Source organism: Miniopterus natalensis, chromosome 3 (genome assembly GCF_054644295.1).
Source record: "Miniopterus natalensis isolate mMinNat1 chromosome 3, mMinNat1.hap1, whole genome shotgun sequence".
NCBI classification, from domain to species: Eukaryota; Metazoa; Chordata; class Mammalia; order Chiroptera; family Miniopteridae; genus Miniopterus; species Miniopterus natalensis.
This window is the reverse complement of record NC_142083.1, coordinates 99387888-99404218: the sequence shown is the minus strand read 5'-3', so window position 1 is coordinate 99404218 and position 16331 is coordinate 99387888. Positions and strand designations below refer to the sequence as shown.

Genomic DNA, 16331 nt, shown 5'->3' with positions numbered 1-16331 from the left:
TAGCATAACACTCTCCAGGTCCCTCCATGCTGTCCCAAAGGGTACGAGATCCTTCTTCTCTACAGCTGCATAGTATTCCATGGTGTAAATGTCCCACAGCTTTTTATCCACTCATCTGCTGATGGGCACTTCCATTGCTTCATTTGAAACTTAAAAGTTTCAGGGTTGCTCAGAAATGCTCCCATAGGAGAATATCTCTTGTTTCATAGTTTAAACCTGAGCTGAAATAGGAATTCTTAGTAGTTCTAAATAATAGTCACAGATGCCCGTTGCCACAATCATGCTGCCTAACAAACCCTCCAAACTAAGTGGCTTAAAACCATAAGCATTGATTTAGCTCACATGTCTATAGTCAACTGGTCAGCTGTGCTCAGCGGACCTCGGCTGGGTTCACTCCATCAGCAGTCAACTGGTGGGTCAGCTGGGAACCAGTTGCTCTAGGATGGCCTTGGCTCAGCTGACTGTCTCTGCTCCTTGTGACTGGTCATCGCCTGGCAGGCTAGCCTGGGCTTGCAGGACACACACTACTAAGAGAGAGTTTAGGTGTAAAAGGCCTCAACAGCCCTAGGCCCAGAACTGGCACACGGTGACCTCCATCACACTCCCTTGGCCAAAACAAGTCACAAGGCAGGCCAGATTCAAGGCAGGGGAGGGCCCGAGGAAGGAGGGCAGGGAACAGGCTGGCTGCAGAGCACAGCTGCAAAGGATACGAGCACGGGGTGGACTGGCACCTTTACCATCGATCTACCACATCCTTCAGAACTTTAACATTGACCATGTTTTATCAACTAAAAGGAATATGCTGCATTGCCAAGGGGACCTTTTCTCTGCCTCTGTCTTGACCATTGCCCTAGCTGTTAGCTACAGAGTAATCTGTGTCAATGTTTATATGTAAACGAGTTTTCATTAGAACTTCTGAGCCTTCTCTGTCCTCTGTTTATCCAAGCTGCCCTATCTTTATATCTCCGGTCAATGAAGCCTTTGATTCCTCTATCCTAGTTCTTTCTGAATCCTTCACCATTGGGAGGTTCATTCAGTTTGGACCTGTCTAAAGATCCAAAGGAGGAAATGACATTAACATAGTATAGTTACGTAGTATAGGTCTTGAATATCATACTAACATATGATATTCAAGATCACTCTCACTGACATACTCTTATTTTTCCAAGTTAAATTCCTATTTAATAGCTATTTTAAGCTGTATTATCATACTGGTAGAGGTTTCTATATTTATTTATCTTCTGCTGCTGAATTCTAATAAATGCCACCTTGTACCTTTATTTATTTTTAATTCTCATCTGAGAATATTTGTTCCATTGCTTTTCAGAGAAACATCGATGTGAGAGAGACACATCTATTGGTCACCTCCCGCCTGTGCTCCAACCAGGGCCAGGGATCAAGCCTGCAACCGAGGCAGCCCTTGGCTGGAATCGAACCCAGGACCCTTCAGTCAGAGGGCCAATGCTCTAACCGCTGAGGCAAACCAGCCGGGGCAAGCCATTTTGTATTTTTAAAGCCTAGTGAACTGCAAGAGAAGCATGAAGGTTTTTTTTATTTGTGTGTGTTTTTAAAAATATGTCTTTATTGATTTCAGAGAGAGGAAGGGAGAGGGAGAGAGAGAGAAACACCAATGATGAGAGAGTTATTGATCGGCTGCCTCCTGCACGCCCCCGAATGGGGTTCGAGCCCGCAGCCCGGGCATGTGCCCTGACTGGGAATCAAAGCACCATCTCCTGGATCCTAGGTCGACGCTCAACTGCTGAGCCATGCCGGCCAGGTGAGAAGCACCACATTTTTAAATACCTCCTCATGCACACATGTGCACACACATGTGCACACAGAGGAAATAATAATTAGAAGGACTTGGGAGTGGGCATCAGGACCTGACTTCTTGCTGGAGCTCTGCTCCTCGCTTGCTGCATGACCTGGGCGAGTTACTAACCCTCTTCAGCTTAACTTCTTCAGTTCACAGTAGGGAGCTGGACTCTGGAAGCCTTGTGAACTACATCCATTCACTTGAGTGTTATACTTTTACACCATGAAGTTTGAACTCATGGGCCTTTGATTCTATAGCTTCTGCTGATCACACAGTCAAGTCAGATGGACTGTTATTGCTGCTAACACTTTAAAATGATTTTAATTGGCTGTTTATTGCCAAGACAATGCAGTCAATACAGAAGTGAATAAAGTAAAAAGAAGCAGGAATCCTCCATCCCCCTGTTCCTAGGGATGATACACGTATATGACCAGTAAAGCAAGAGCACAAACAAACCAGAGCAGACGACAGTGGAGAAGCGCCTGGCCCTCGGACCTACACGTCTGCCCAGGATCACACTGTTAGCTCTCTGGCCTACCCTTCTAGACTTTTACTGCAAATACCCTTTTCTATTCCCACAGACACATAAATGCATAGACGCACGCATACAGTTTTTTTCTTTTTCTCCTTTTTTTAAAGCAAAATATGGAAACACACGAATTAGTTTTAAAACTCCAATTTTACTGTGGACATCGTTAATATCAGCACTCGGAGATCCAAGTGAACCCACAGACTCGTTGCTTTGGTGCCTGAGGAGCTTTCCACAGGTTGTCCAGCCGTCTCCTGATGATGGCAGTTAGGTTGTCGTCACTGAATATGTTTATAATTGTGAAAAATAAAACAGCAGTCCTGGAATTTAAGAAAGATAAACTGTTGTTTATAAGAACTGCATTTCAGAAAGAAGGAGGGAGCCTGCCCCAGTGAGCCAACAACCCTGTGTTGTTTTATGCGCAACAACCTAAAACCCCTTCAAGAAATGCCTGGCGCTTAGCAAGGGAGCAGGGGCCTGGTGGCACTCAGGGGGAGGCCGGGGGGTTCCCAGAGAGGAGAGGGGGCACCTCGTCATCATAGATTAGCAAACTTAAAAAGGCTCTTTGAAAAGAGTGTGGAAAGCATACCTTTTGAAAGAGATCCCACTGTTTATTTAGTAAATCATTAAGGATTTGAAGTTTCTGTGAAGATTTTGGTTTTCCTCAGTAGTGATATGAGACCCCGGCTCATTACGGAACAGCCAGATCTCCCTCGGCTCACAGCCGGCTGCCCTGCACACATCTGCATCCTGGGGCACTTTGCAGGATTGGTTCTTGTGGGGCCTGGAGCCACTTGCTCAGTGACTGTCCCAATCACAGCACGGGCCGGGCCAGGCGAAGCCAGTGGAATCAGTGTCGCACGCTCACCACCTCCGCCAGCTGCCCGTGGCACTCCTCCTGCCAGGGCCTCTGTGCTGCCCCTTGGCCTCTGGGGAGCCAGGGAGACAGACAAGAATGTCTATCATGCAATTCTTTATAATGATGGAAAATTGGAAGCCGCCTTAATGTCCATGGTGAGGGAACAGTTAAACACTGAAGTATCTAGACAGCGGATATGATAATGGAGACCTCTGTGCTTCATCTGAAAACGTCCATGACAGGTTAGGTGGTAAAAGCAGGTTATAACACCAAGTTGAAACTTCAATCCTAGGTTGTGGTTGTTTTTTTAAGTGTTTATGGTGTTTGTAGAAAAAAATCCATAAAGGTTTGTATCTAAGTATTAGCAGTGGGAAGATTATGGGTCACTTCTTCTTTTTCTCTCTACCCGTCTGTAATTGTCTGCATTTTTCTGCAGTAAGTTTAAAGTTTATAGTTGGGGGAAATAATGCTTCACCCATTTTTCGAGCTAATTCTTCATGCACCGTGCCAGGTGACATCCACACATCCAGGAGATGGGGTTACCTAAAGGAAAGGTCTGCTACTTAAAGCTGATGTGAAAAGGAGATGTTCTTTCCTCAATAGGGCCCATCACCCTATTCTACTCGATACTGATTTTCCCCACTGTTATAGAGAAAAACACCAATTCACTCACCCATTCACCGAGCCCTTTTCAGGGAGCTGTGGTTTCCTGGGTGGCCTGCAGAGCAGCTGGCGGAATGCCTGAGGGCAGAGGTAGGGCAGGGCGGGCTAGAAAGCCTCTCCCTTCCCAAAGCCTCCTCTCAGCTGGGAGGGCTGGAGAAGATTCAGGGGTCTCCAGTGCGGAGTAGGCAGGGTCCCATCCAGCCTCCTGCTCTGAAAGCACAGAGCGGTGCACCCCTCCACCTGGTTCATCTGGCGGTGCCTTCGGCCATGGTGCGCTGGCGGAGAGATGGTGGGAGTCCTTCAGGCTGGTTCAGGACGGACAGGAGGTGAGTAATTCTCGGGGTAGAGGGAGGGGACACAATGGCCTTGAGTGGTTATGTTCATTTCTTAACTCTCTCTTCCACCCCCCTCTAGCACCTACAGGCCACTTTCTCTATTGTTATCTCTTGTGACTTCTGTGAACTCAATAGATGTCACTCAGTCAGGGATTTCTTCCTTCTTAGGTATGCCTCTTAGGTGAGGGACATGCCCTTAGCATCTCTCAAGCAGGTGGCAGCGAAGGGGGCTAGATCGCCAGGAGCACAATCACCGGTTGGGGCGTCTCCATCACCCCCTTCGCTACCCGGAGCAAGTTACTAGATTTTTCCATTGCTTACCTGTGGCTTGCCATAGAAACGAAAGAGCTTGCAAAGACATCTGCATTGCCTAACCCCCCTCCCCCCAAGCCTTATGCATCCAAAGAACACAAACCACAACGTGAGACCCCCTCCGTGAAAGCTGCAGTCTTCAAACACAAACTCACGCCTCAGGGAAACATCAGGGTCAGACAAAAGCGGAGCTGTTCCGCTGGAATAAGGAGTTTGCAGGGCTTTCAACGAGTGCAGGATGCAGCCTGGCAGGGTATAGGCAGAATTCGCCTTAAGACAGTCCTGGAGCCCGCCCAGGGCCTTCTATAAAACTTCAAATTGAAGAATCTTTTAGACAAAGCTTTTGTTCTCCAGTTCCCAGACATATAGACCCCACCTCCGTGAGCATCACTGTCTAAGGTTCAGCCAGGTTCACACACACACCCTCCCTCCCCCAGGCTGATCCCTGGGGAGCTTGGGAAAGCCCTGGTGCTTAATTGACACTCTCCTTTTGTAGTTAGGTCTTTCCCACTAATGTGTGACCCTCTGAGGGTAGGGGAACAAGCTCTGCCTCTTCCAACTGGCATCCTTCCTTGATTCCTGTTGGAGAGGAGAGGTTCCTCCATGTAATTCTGTGGGAATCACGCTCCTCTGGTTCAGAGGCCCCAAATGCTTTCTACGCTCTTCAGACACTGTCATTTGTTGTGAAGATAGAATGATAGTGGAGTTTTCAAGCAATCTTGGCATCATGAAATGGCACGCATCTGCGATGGGTAGGTAATGTGTATATTTTTATCTTAACCTTACTTAGCAGAAAGCCCTTGGCTCCAGGCCAGTCCCATTTTTCTGGTAAGCAGAGTCCACAAACTCTGGAGCAACTGGTATCCAGTTCCCATGATGCCAAAGGGGCCCTTGATTTGCTTGATGCCACCAAGAGTGGAAGACCTTGTCTTTCTCTTATCTCAGAATCTCCAGGGAAATTTTTAGTTGCAAATCACGGTATCTCTCAAAGCTCAGTTCCTATCACTCAGTTGGAACAATAAAAATGAAGTAATTAAAGTGCCTTAGAAATGGATTGGCAGTCTTGGCTCTGCAGCTTTGGTTGACTCTGTCACTGAAATGCACTTCTAGGCCATCCCTCTCTAAATTTCTCTGGCTTCTGTAGATCCCCTTGGTCTTGAAATGCTGAATTGCCCTTATGTCCTGGACCCAGAAAAGCTCATCCTATGGGCCCTGTATGAAAACTGTACCAGGAGAGTGGTAAGTAATTGCTTTGAGGGGTGATTTGGGAAGTAGGAACCTAGTAGTTACTGATACTAACCTTCTGGTTAAGGGTATAAGCTTTGGCCTAGAACAGTGGTTCTCAACCAGGGGTGACTAGTTTTTGTTTGTTTTTGGTTTTGTCTACCTGGAAGACACTTGACAATGTTTAGAGACATTTTCGAGACATTCTTGGTTATCAAAACTAGAGAGGGAGGAAGCTGGTAATGGCATCTAGTGGATACAAGGCAAGGATGCTGCTAAACAGCCTACATGGAATAGGGTGACACCGTGACCGCCCCCCCAGAATTATCAACTCAGGTCCTGGAGTTGAGACCTTGGGCTTGAGTCCTGACTCTGCCACTCTCTGGGTGTGACCTTGGGCAAGTTAGCTAACCTTTCTAAGCCTCTGCTTGCCCACTGGAAAATAAGGTTATGGTGCCTTCTCCATACAGTATCTAAAAATTAATGTTGTAATGCAGATGAAATGCTTTGAGGAGCACCTAGCTACAACAAATGCTCAAACATGAGCTCCTTTGATCTGTAACCCCCGTGGGAAATGGGAGGCCATTGTGATGCTGGCAAAGAGACCCTCTATGCTGTCAAAACAAGTGTTGGAAAGCAAGCTGCAGCTGAGCAATAGGGTTTCTCTGTTTCCAGGCAACAGTACTTCCCAATGAAGGTTATTAGGAGCAGTAAAAGCAACCTCTCCAAGCAGTTCTCAAACTGGAGTGTGAAAAGAATCACCCGGGGAATGGGAAGTACAGACTTAGCCTTCTTTAGTTGATGACGTAGGTCTGGGGTGCATCCTAGAAATCTGCATGTGTAGCAGGCCACTTCACCTGATTCCACAGTGAAGAGCCCCAGTAATTAAAATGTTTGCTTCCCAACTTTAGAAAGTTTAGGGCTGCATTCCTTTACACCAGGGGTCTGCAAACTACAACCTGTGGATGGCCACGTCCAGCCCACGGGGTTTGTGTACGTGTGTGTGGGATGGTCCTCGAGCTAAGAATGGCTTTTATGTTTTTAAAGAGTTTTAAAAAATACATTATCGAAAATTATATGTGGCCTACAAAGCATAAAATACATACTAACATTTAACAGAAAAAGGTTGTCTGACCCCCGCTTTCGACTGAGTTCCTTAAGGCAGGGGAAATATTCGAAGATGTCTCCTCCCAGCACTGTGGCTGCTGTGCTACACTGACGCTCAGTATTTGGATGACTTGGTAGAGGCCTCAAACCAGCCAGGACCATGCTACTCGGACATAGGGTACGTAGAAGAAGAAAATAAGAACTGAACTCCAATTGCTGAAGTTCAAGTGTATGAGTTCCTCTGGCTGTCTGAGGGCCGGCTGCAGTCTCCTGGTACAGGATCGAGGGCCCTCCCCAAGGGGGCAGTGCTGGGCCCACTGGGCAGGGTCAGACGGCATTCTGGAACCACCTTTCCCACCGAGGCCCCAGCATTTCCCGACCATTTATTTGCACACAGCTTGGTCAGCACCAGGTGACCATCAGCTTCAGGGACGACAGTGCTGCTATAGGACGCAAGGCTTCCGTGTACCAGATCAACTGCCCAGCTGTGAAAGCCAGAGGAGCCCGTGAGCACCCAGGACCCACCCTGTGCGCGAAGGGTTTCACGTCTGTGGGTGAGGCAGGCCGACTGCTTCTCCTACGGCCCCTGCAGGGAACTGTGGTCTACGCAGTGGGGCTCGGGGGCAGCATCAGAATTCCGATCCTGTAGTCACTACTTATTGGCTCTGTGGCTTTGGGTTGATATCTTGAACACACTGAGTCTTTGTTTCCAAGCCCAAAGTGGGAGAAAAGAACACTTCCCTTGTAGGTGTCTCTAAAAATGGACTGAGAGGATATATACAGTGCTTGGCACACCACGCCTGGCAACGGAAAGGACTTAATTGGTAGCTACAGTCACATTAATATTCTTTTGACAAACTGAATACCTTTCACATGCCAGGCCCTGTGCCCTATGATAGGAGACAGTCAGTGAGCAAAACAGCCCAGTCACCCGCTCATGGATTTTATAGTCTAATATAGCTAATTTCAACAATGGAGAAATAGAAGAGATATTCGTACTGTATTATAACAATAATGGAACTGCATGGCCTGAGCTAATACCAATTCCTGTGGATCTAGTAAAAAGCTGTGCATTAAAGAACCTAGTGTCTGCCCTTACAGCTGGAAGGGAGCCTAGATGGCCCTGCTGCCGTTCAGTACCCGAAGCGCTGAGGGGCGAGGGGTGTCTGAGGGCGCCGCTGGGACTCACATCTGGCCCTGAGCTTGTCCTCCACGTCCACACCCAGGCCCCTGGTGGGGAACCACACAGAGCTGCTCTGGGGCTTCCATACACTGTCAGTAGCATGATTTAGAAACTTGCCTCCAAATCAAAGCCTCACATCACTTTTTTTTCCCTTCCAGCTTACCTTTCAGGCTCTTCCTGGCATGGCTGACGAAAGTATGTTATGAAAGTAATTTTTTAACTTACAGACCTAAGTAAACTTTTTTTTCCTATATTAAAGGTAGCATAACTTCAATCCTGATTAAAATATTAGATGACAATCGTCTTGGGGTTAAGGGGAGTACCAGCCCTCTAAATGAAACTGTTGACTTTAGGCTCTCCAGCATCAGGTGGGATGGAGCACTGGGGTTGGTGATGGCGCGAGAGCCCGAACTCTGACCCTTCTGGAGGCCATGACACAAGGATATAAGGTCCTGATTGACAACTACAAGATGACCATGCAAGTGTCATTCAATGCCACTGGAGTGACTCACTACACAGTGGGTGTGACTTTTTGTAGCACCATCCAGGCAGAGACCAATATTTTTAAAGCCAAGCATGATCTCAACCATGTCTTCAGAGTAACTGAGCATACAACTCCCTCAGCAGGTGTCTCAGTGCTTACTGTGTGCCAAGCACTGCACCGTGTACCAACGTTACAGTGGTGAACAAGAGAGGGGTCCTTACTTCAGCCTGTTCTCCCTCTTCCCCAGGGATCTAAATATACTGTGTAATATAGAGGGAGAGCACTTCCAGTCTTCTGTGAATGAGGTGTTCTATTTGTGTTATCGCTGTCCCATATTGTGTCTTACAGCAGGAACCGGTGCTCTTCGAGCCAACAGTCAAGACTCTGTTAAATGGGTTAATGTGTCCCAGTGCTCCAATGCTGGCCATTTGAACAAGAACAGTCCTGTATAAACAAGATTGCTCAGTCTTGTAAACATTCTCTCTGGATGATGATGCCATAAAATTGTCATAAAATAAGAGCAGCTTTTGCTTTTACCTGCCTAGAAATGATCAGCTACAGGCCACCCTAGCTCGCCAGATATTAGCAAGTACAAACTTTTAAAACTAGAGCACCTGGCAGAACAATCGGTGGACAAAATGCCTAAGTTCTACTTGGGCCAAAATAGTGCCCAATACTTGAGTATACGTAGCATTGTTCAGAAACTGAATTAAACCAGTCTTTGAAAATGTCATCCCCCCGAACCCCCACCTCCAGCAAGGTAATAGTCATCTCTTCTCAGTGCCTCTGAAGCTGATCCATGTATTTCTTGGACAAAAGACCATGATTATCACAAGTGACTTGTATGTCGGGTCACTTGCTCTAGGAATGGGCAACTCCAGTTGTGTAAGACACTGTCTGGGGCTTAATCAGAGCTGACATGGACATCCTGTCGGTCATTCCTTCCAGGTCCCATGGCCTGCAATGCCACACGCATGGCTCACACCATACCAGAGTTTCCTGGGAGGTTAAACTCCATGAGCTTTGGAAACAGGAACATTGCCATGAGCCAGCTGCCTAAGAACGGGCTTGCTACAGAAGCAACAAATGGCCTGAGACTGCACTTCAGCAAACTTCTCAAAGTGAAAGTACATTGTCTTGTCGATCCCTGAGCCTGGGAAGCCTGACTGGAAACATGGTCTCGCAGGTAACCCTGAGAGGGCTGACTTGTCCGTAAGTTACAAGTGCCAGGGTGACAGGTTCAGACTCTGGAGGCCTCATCTGATCACTTTGCATATGTGAATTTGCCAGTCACGGAAATTCACTTGCGAACCTCAGGCCTCTCTAACCTCCAGGGTGGAAGCTTTCCTAGGGTTTTCTCAGCACACTGAACAGCACAAACTGCTTCCAGGCTTCTAACGACCAATGTCCTAGGCCCTATGAGACACAGGACAGCTTGATCCAAGCAGAGGGCCCCACACTGCCCTCACGGAGGCCAGGGGCCTCCAGCCGTGCCAGGGGCACCGAGGACCTTAGGTCTGGCTCGTGTGCTCCGCCAGGACACGGCGTTTGCAGAGCCCTTTCCTCCCTCTGGGACCTGGCACGTCAGGCACCCGTTCTTTGGACTTTGAGCTGCTAATCCAAGCTTCAGTGGCCAGTACAAAGAGCGCGCAGGGCTGGGTACTGGAGGGTTTGAGTTTAAAGCAATAAGCTTCCCGGGAGGGAAGCATCCTGATACGCAGTGACAGGGCTCCCGTCCTGGTTTAAAGGGAAACCCCGGTAAGTCTGGAGCGTGCCCTGCAGTGTTCAGGGCACCCTGCCGCCTCCCCATGGCTCACCCCCAGGGCTGCGGCTGCGGCCTGGCGCTCTTGGGTTTCCGCTCTCAGAAGCGCGCCCGCCCTCCCAGGGCTACTCAGCTCCACTTAAGCGGAGGTTTTCCTTCTGATGGGACGTAGTATCCATGGTGGTTCACCCTGAGTGTCTGTGAGTGGGCAGCCTCTACAGGTAAAGACCTTTAAAACAGCGGTTTCCACGCTCTCCCTGTCTCCCTGCCCTCCTTGTGCATGTGGGAAAGTGCACAGTGCAGACTGTGCGGCTTACACCTCGAGGAAGCGAGACGGGTCGGATCAGAGACATGAGCCCAGCTGCTGTGACGGGGCTCTAGGGACAAGACTGTTTCCAAAGCACGCACACAGGCAGGCCCCACTGTAAGTGCTCCATGCGTGGCAGCCTGGAGACCCTTCCTGTTAGGAGGCTAAGCTATTATCTAAATAAAATTGCTTTCATACTGTAACTAGAGGGATAATAAAAGTTTAAAAGCCTTTCCCTGAACTCCTGCCAGTTCCTCGAACAATGTGGCACGGGTGTTCCCTCTCATGCAGGGTCCCCCAGCCCGAGCATCTGCTGCTCACCAGTCTCGTCAGGTTAAGCCAGACGGGAAAAATTAGTTCAACTAATTTCTCCTCAACTTCTCCCCAAACCGCTTGTGAGTCCTGAAAGAAGGGACATAGGGACACCAGGCGCTGCACTTTGTGTCACGAATAATCTGACTCTTAAATCACTTCAGCTCCTCATCAGGGTTTTCTTGTGGATTTCTTACCCCACACGGAGCTTCTTTCCATGCCTCTGGCTCCCTCTCCCTTTGGATAAATTCTCTCTGTTCGTATAGAGCAGCTCCACTCTTGTCCAGGCACGTAGGGGCCTCCCCTTGTAACTCAAGCTACTTATCAAGGTGTTTTTTATTTTGAATTTTCGAGGATGTTTATTAAAGCTGGGGACAGTAAAACAAGGAAGGGCCTAGGAGAACAGGAGTGGGATTCGCTGGGGAAGTGAGCCTGGGCTGGGCTGCTCTGGCTCACTAAGAAGTCAGAGGAAAGGGGGCCTTGGGGACAGGTTCAGGGGCTTTGCCCGGATGAACTGCCGCTGCCCACCCTGCCCTGATTGCAAGTCTTTCCTGGAGTCCTTTAGAGTTTAGGAGACACAAGCCTGGGGGGAAGCAGATGGGGAAGGGGGAAGGGAAAGGCGCAGGCGAGTGTGCTCCTGGGAAGGAGAGGGTGTACCCTGGGACCTTCATTTTTGAGGGGTTTTAAAGTCTGGGCATTTAAGGGAGGACCTCAATAGAATATTCATCAGCTTTATGCTGATGTACCAAAATGAGGTTTTTTTTTTCTCTTAACTTCACCCATCCTTGGGTGTGGTTGGCAAATGGCACTAATTGGATTTCTGCTGTTGGTCTTCCTGAGCATTTTTCTCAGAGACTTAAGACACATTCTGGTGCCTCCTGGTGAAAACCCAAACGTTTCCTTCATCACACTTCAAGGTCAGCAGGTAACAATAATCACGTGCAGACAAATTTCTTTAAACTGTCGCCGCTATCTAATTACCACTATCTAAGTACAGGTGAGCTGGGTACTCGGGAGGGGTTTATGGATGTCAAAGTCCACAGCCACCAGACAAGCCCAGCTCTCAACATACCCTCAGCGTGGGGGGCTCATCCTGCAAGCCCACCTTCGAAGCTCTGTCTCGGGGCCTGGTGCGGTTTCACACACCCCTGAATGGATGTGGAACCGGACCTCGGGAGAGTAGGAGCAGACAGCAAGAGTTGACTTGTCTTTGAGATAACTGGTAAAAAACTCTCCTAACCTTTCTCTAATTCCCGAGATGACAAAGTCGTCTATGAAAATGAAGTAGGTGCTCTCTGGGCAGGTGTGCCTCCAAGCACCATTTCCAGAGATGGTGAATTCCGGTGTGACACAATGGCCACTTGACTTTTGAAGCTCCAGGTTAAAGTCAAGCAGACTTTTTAACCTAAAATTCTTCGTGCCCACCCCAACAACCCTTACAGGATGACCATGAAGTGCCGTTCCATCACAGATGACGTGCTGACAGGCACCACTGTCGGTGGTCCTCCCCTCCAGTGGGCTGGTGAAGCCGGGTCCGCTTGCCTTCATCCTACAGTCCCACCCCGGTGGGACCTCACAGCCTAAGAAATCTGCTGAGTGTCCCCAGAACACTCCCTAAGTGAACCCCCCGAGGCCGCGGGGCCCGTGCAGCGGTGGTGCTGCCTACGCTCCCCTCGCAGCCACCAGCTGCCTGAGCCCTGAGAGGTTTCTAGTCCACGTCAGGGAATCCCTCCCCGCAGCCTCACGGGGGCAAGGACGGCCCTGTGGTGAGAGACCGCCGCCATCCCGTCTACCTGGGGGTGAGTCTTGAACATCAAGCTGGTCTTAGATGGCCCTGGGCCACGCCCACCGCGGCCCCGGCCTCTCTGCCCTGGTGGCATGTTGTGATGAACGGGTAGGTACTGTCCACGCATAAAGCGGCCCAGCTAATCCACTTAACTGCAGTCCTCCCGGGCTCCAGAGGAACACTGCGTCACAAAGGCCCTGGTCTAACAGAGTGACTGTATTTTCTGTTACCCCTGAATCTAAAAGAATGGGAACTTCCCCAAAGATGTGTGGCCCCAATAGTCTCCATCTGGAGAGAGCTCGATCTCTGGTCTCCATCTACCTGCTGAGCACCCAGTGTGTGCCAGGTGCTGCGTGTTCCACAAGCACTGTTTGACTTTGTCACTGCACGAGACACCAGCCAGCTCACTTCATGAGGAAGAAACCCAAGCTCTCTGCTTACACAACTAGCCCTAAGTAATATTTAGTAAAATGGTACAATCTGAATGCCCATTTGCCTCTAGACCCAACCTCCACAATGCTCTGGAGTTACGGCTACGCTAACACTCACGCTCTGCCATGGGGTCTGCACTAGACAGAACCGCACCATCCCTTCCTCGAAGCTGCTGTCACCTGTTGCTAGGCTCTTAACCTCTAGGCACAGTCCTGCCGGGGACCACGTGTAGCCAGTGCATGTGTGCAGCTCATTCCTTCACCCCATTAGGACTTGTTCAAGTGTCCCCTTCCCCGTGAGGTCTACGCTGACCCTCCTGCTCCCTTACCCTGGTCTGACTCTTCTTTTCTTAGCAATTACCACCTAACACACTACCTTTTTTAAAATCTTTATCCGAGAATATGTTTTTATTGATTTTTAGAGAGAGAGAAACATTGATGTGAGAGAGAAATATCAATAGGTTGCCTCCAGTGATCACCCCAACTGGGGATTGAACCCACAACCTAGGTATGTGCCCTGACTGGGAATCGAATCTGCGACCTTTTGGTGTACAGGACACACTACTTTTTTATAGCTCTCACTCTCTGCTAGCATCTAAAGTATAAAATGATAGGACTTCTCTACCTTTTTTGGTCACTGACATATGTTAACTGCCTGGGCCATAATAGGTACTCACAATAGTCAGAAGAATTCAGCCAGTGTCACCTGAAGACACACATATAAAACTTGTAGCTCTTGTTAAGTTTAACTGCCAAACAAATAGGTACTTAAATCATATTAATACAATTTTTATAGTAGGAAAAAACTAGTACATACAACTCACGATTTCACGGATATTGTTAGATAGGCCAAGTCAGAAATATGTTAAGTAAACTGTACAGCAATAGTCCTGAAGGTGCTGCATGTGCCTGAACCTGGGCAAACACTGAGTTAGGCTTGGTGACTGTGGCTGTCACCCTCCCTGGGACGAGCCGTGGCTGTGAGTACAACCTGGGCCAGCAGAGGACCACCTTTCACGCGGCCTGCTCCTCTGGGGCTATCCTGCTCACTACCAGAGCTTTGACGTGAAGGCCTTTGCCTCCCTGCCAGCTGCCCAGTGCTCTAGCCTGGTGAGTAATCAGCAAGTCCCCTGGGCCAGGCCTCGGCTCCACCTAATCCTTCCAGCTCCAGGCCCCCCTCCACTGTGGCGCCCTCCTCTGCCGTCAGCTTTCTCCCGACTCCCCTCTGTGTCCTGTGATTTGCCCAGTGTCGTCGAGAAGCAGGCGAGGTAAAATTTCAAGTCCTCATTACTGTGAATTTATTCCAAACAAGCCTCATGGTTTCAGAATTTAAAGATGGGTGAGTGCCTCATTCATTACCTAGTCCTAGGAGCCCACGAAACCCTAGCCCAGTTGTCCGAGTGAGCCTGAGACGGGCGGCCTCTTGCTCAGTCCTGCGGACAAGTTTGATCTTTTATAGATGTGACTCTAAAAGGTTACTCCTCCTGAGTCTAGGTAGATTCAGAACTTAAAATTCTTTGGGATCCACCCTGTCCTTACAGTAAGGTGTGTGCCCTGTCCTGAAAGCGCAGGAACTGCATAGAAGAGCAGGGACGCCATGGAAGTCTGCCCTAGAAATGCCAAGAACACACCTCTCACCACTCACTGCTCATGATTTCAGAGCTCAAACTCTATTACCTGTCTCCAGACACAGGGACCACTGAAGAAGAGGAAAGAAGACAGTTTGCAGGGACCCATCCTCCTGTTGTCAGGCGGCTCTTCAGGCCAAGGCATGGATGGAAGGCCCAGCATCCTTCCTGGATTCAAGTTCGCGGCTATATGTGAAATTTCATTATGAACATAAATAACACGTGCTCATTGTGAACCTGAACAGGAGGAGAAAAGACAGGGATAGTTTCCTGGGGTAGGTTCTGCTCAGTCTCTGTGTACCCTCCCCCAACCCCCTTTGCACCCAGTGGGCTCATGTCCTCTCCTTACGGTTCTATAACTGCTTTTAAAGCTGTGTCTTACATCTGAACAGAGACCTTCCGCACAGTTAATAGCTAACTAGAATTCCACCTAGGTTGCTCCCGGTTTTGTCACTCATGCCACATTGGAAGCCTCTCAAGCGCTGCCTGCGAGACAAGAACTCCGGGACCTGTTTCCAGAAGCAGGACTGCGGGGTCAGAAGGCACGTATGTGCCTTGCTGCTGCCAAACCCAACTTATTCCTGTTAATCTCTTATATCTCCACCCCAGATGGTCTCAGTTTTAGGCCTAGAATTTGACATGAAGCTGTCTTAAACCCCTAACTAACAACATGCTTGGGACAGCTAACCTTTTCTGCTGGTGCCAGGATGTTGTGAGACCCAGGCTGGGACTCTAAGGTTCTTTTCAGCCATTCGATCTGAGGTCAGTAAAAGCGAGTGGGAAGTGGGAACGACACTGAGTGTGGAGGGGAGGCGGCTGGCTCAAGGGGTTAAGGCTATACCCTGTCGCAAGTTCCCGGACGCGTCCTTTGAGGCTTAACCCCACTCCCTCTCTGGGGAGCCCACATATGTAAGGCTTTGGCTTCAACTCGCCCTTATGATTTAAATCTGATCTTAAGACCTGACGCCTGCTTCTTCCCCAGACGCTGTAGGCCCTAAAGGGCGCGGGGCTGCTGGATATGCTGCCTTCAAATCGATGGCTGTTGAGTTGTCGCAGCAGGTGCTGCGGCAGCTCCAGGCCTCAGCTTTGCCTGCACAAGAACAGAACCATGATGTTAAATCGCTGACTGAACTTTCAAGCGAAGTGGTGGCAGTGAGCCCCTCGCTTCTAGCTCCTCGTTAAGGCTGGCGGAGCTCGGGGACTTTCCCGCTCCGTTCCTCTGCAGAGTGGACGTGCTGCCTTCCCAGACCCTCGGGCAGTTCTGGTCTGCGGGGATGTGCGCTCGGAAACTGATGACTTCATTGCGTCTGGTCACTTCGCGATTTCTGACCCCCGTGCCCAAGTCTGACAGTGCCAGAGAATTCCATCAACAGTGGGGCTTAGGGACAGCCCACCCCTGGGGTGCGTTTAGGTGGCTCCAAGGCCTTTTACTCCTTTCATATATACGAGATGGGGAGGGGACACAGGGAGCCACCGCTAACCCCTGGCATGATTTCCCTTCTCTGCAAGGGAAGGGAAACCAGGCCTTCCCAGGGCGTAATCTCGCATCCTACTGAGGAAATGTTCTCTAACTCAGGTTGCTCTTCAAATACG

The 16331-nt window shown here is 49.3% G+C and overlaps 1 protein-coding gene across 1 annotated transcript; it reads left to right on the top strand.

Annotated features, from left to right (window-relative positions):
- Nucleotides 1–4134: 4134 nt before the first annotated feature.
- Nucleotides 4135–16086, top strand: ZP2 (zona pellucida glycoprotein 2). Its single transcript, XM_087815229.1, is given in 21 exon segments — nt 4135–4193; nt 4282–4370; nt 5204–5266; nt 5659–5753; nt 7243–7455; nt 8382–8546; nt 9269–9347; nt 9425–9639; nt 10261–10270; nt 11891–11959; nt 11962–12072; nt 12152–12236; nt 12336–12413; nt 12415–12458; nt 12616–12710; nt 14167–14220; nt 14276–14378; nt 14798–14828; nt 14830–14930; nt 15721–15890; nt 15964–16086. Coding segments are annotated over 21 exon segments (2052 nt in total).
- The last annotated feature ends 245 nt before the right edge of the window (nt 16087–16331 follow it).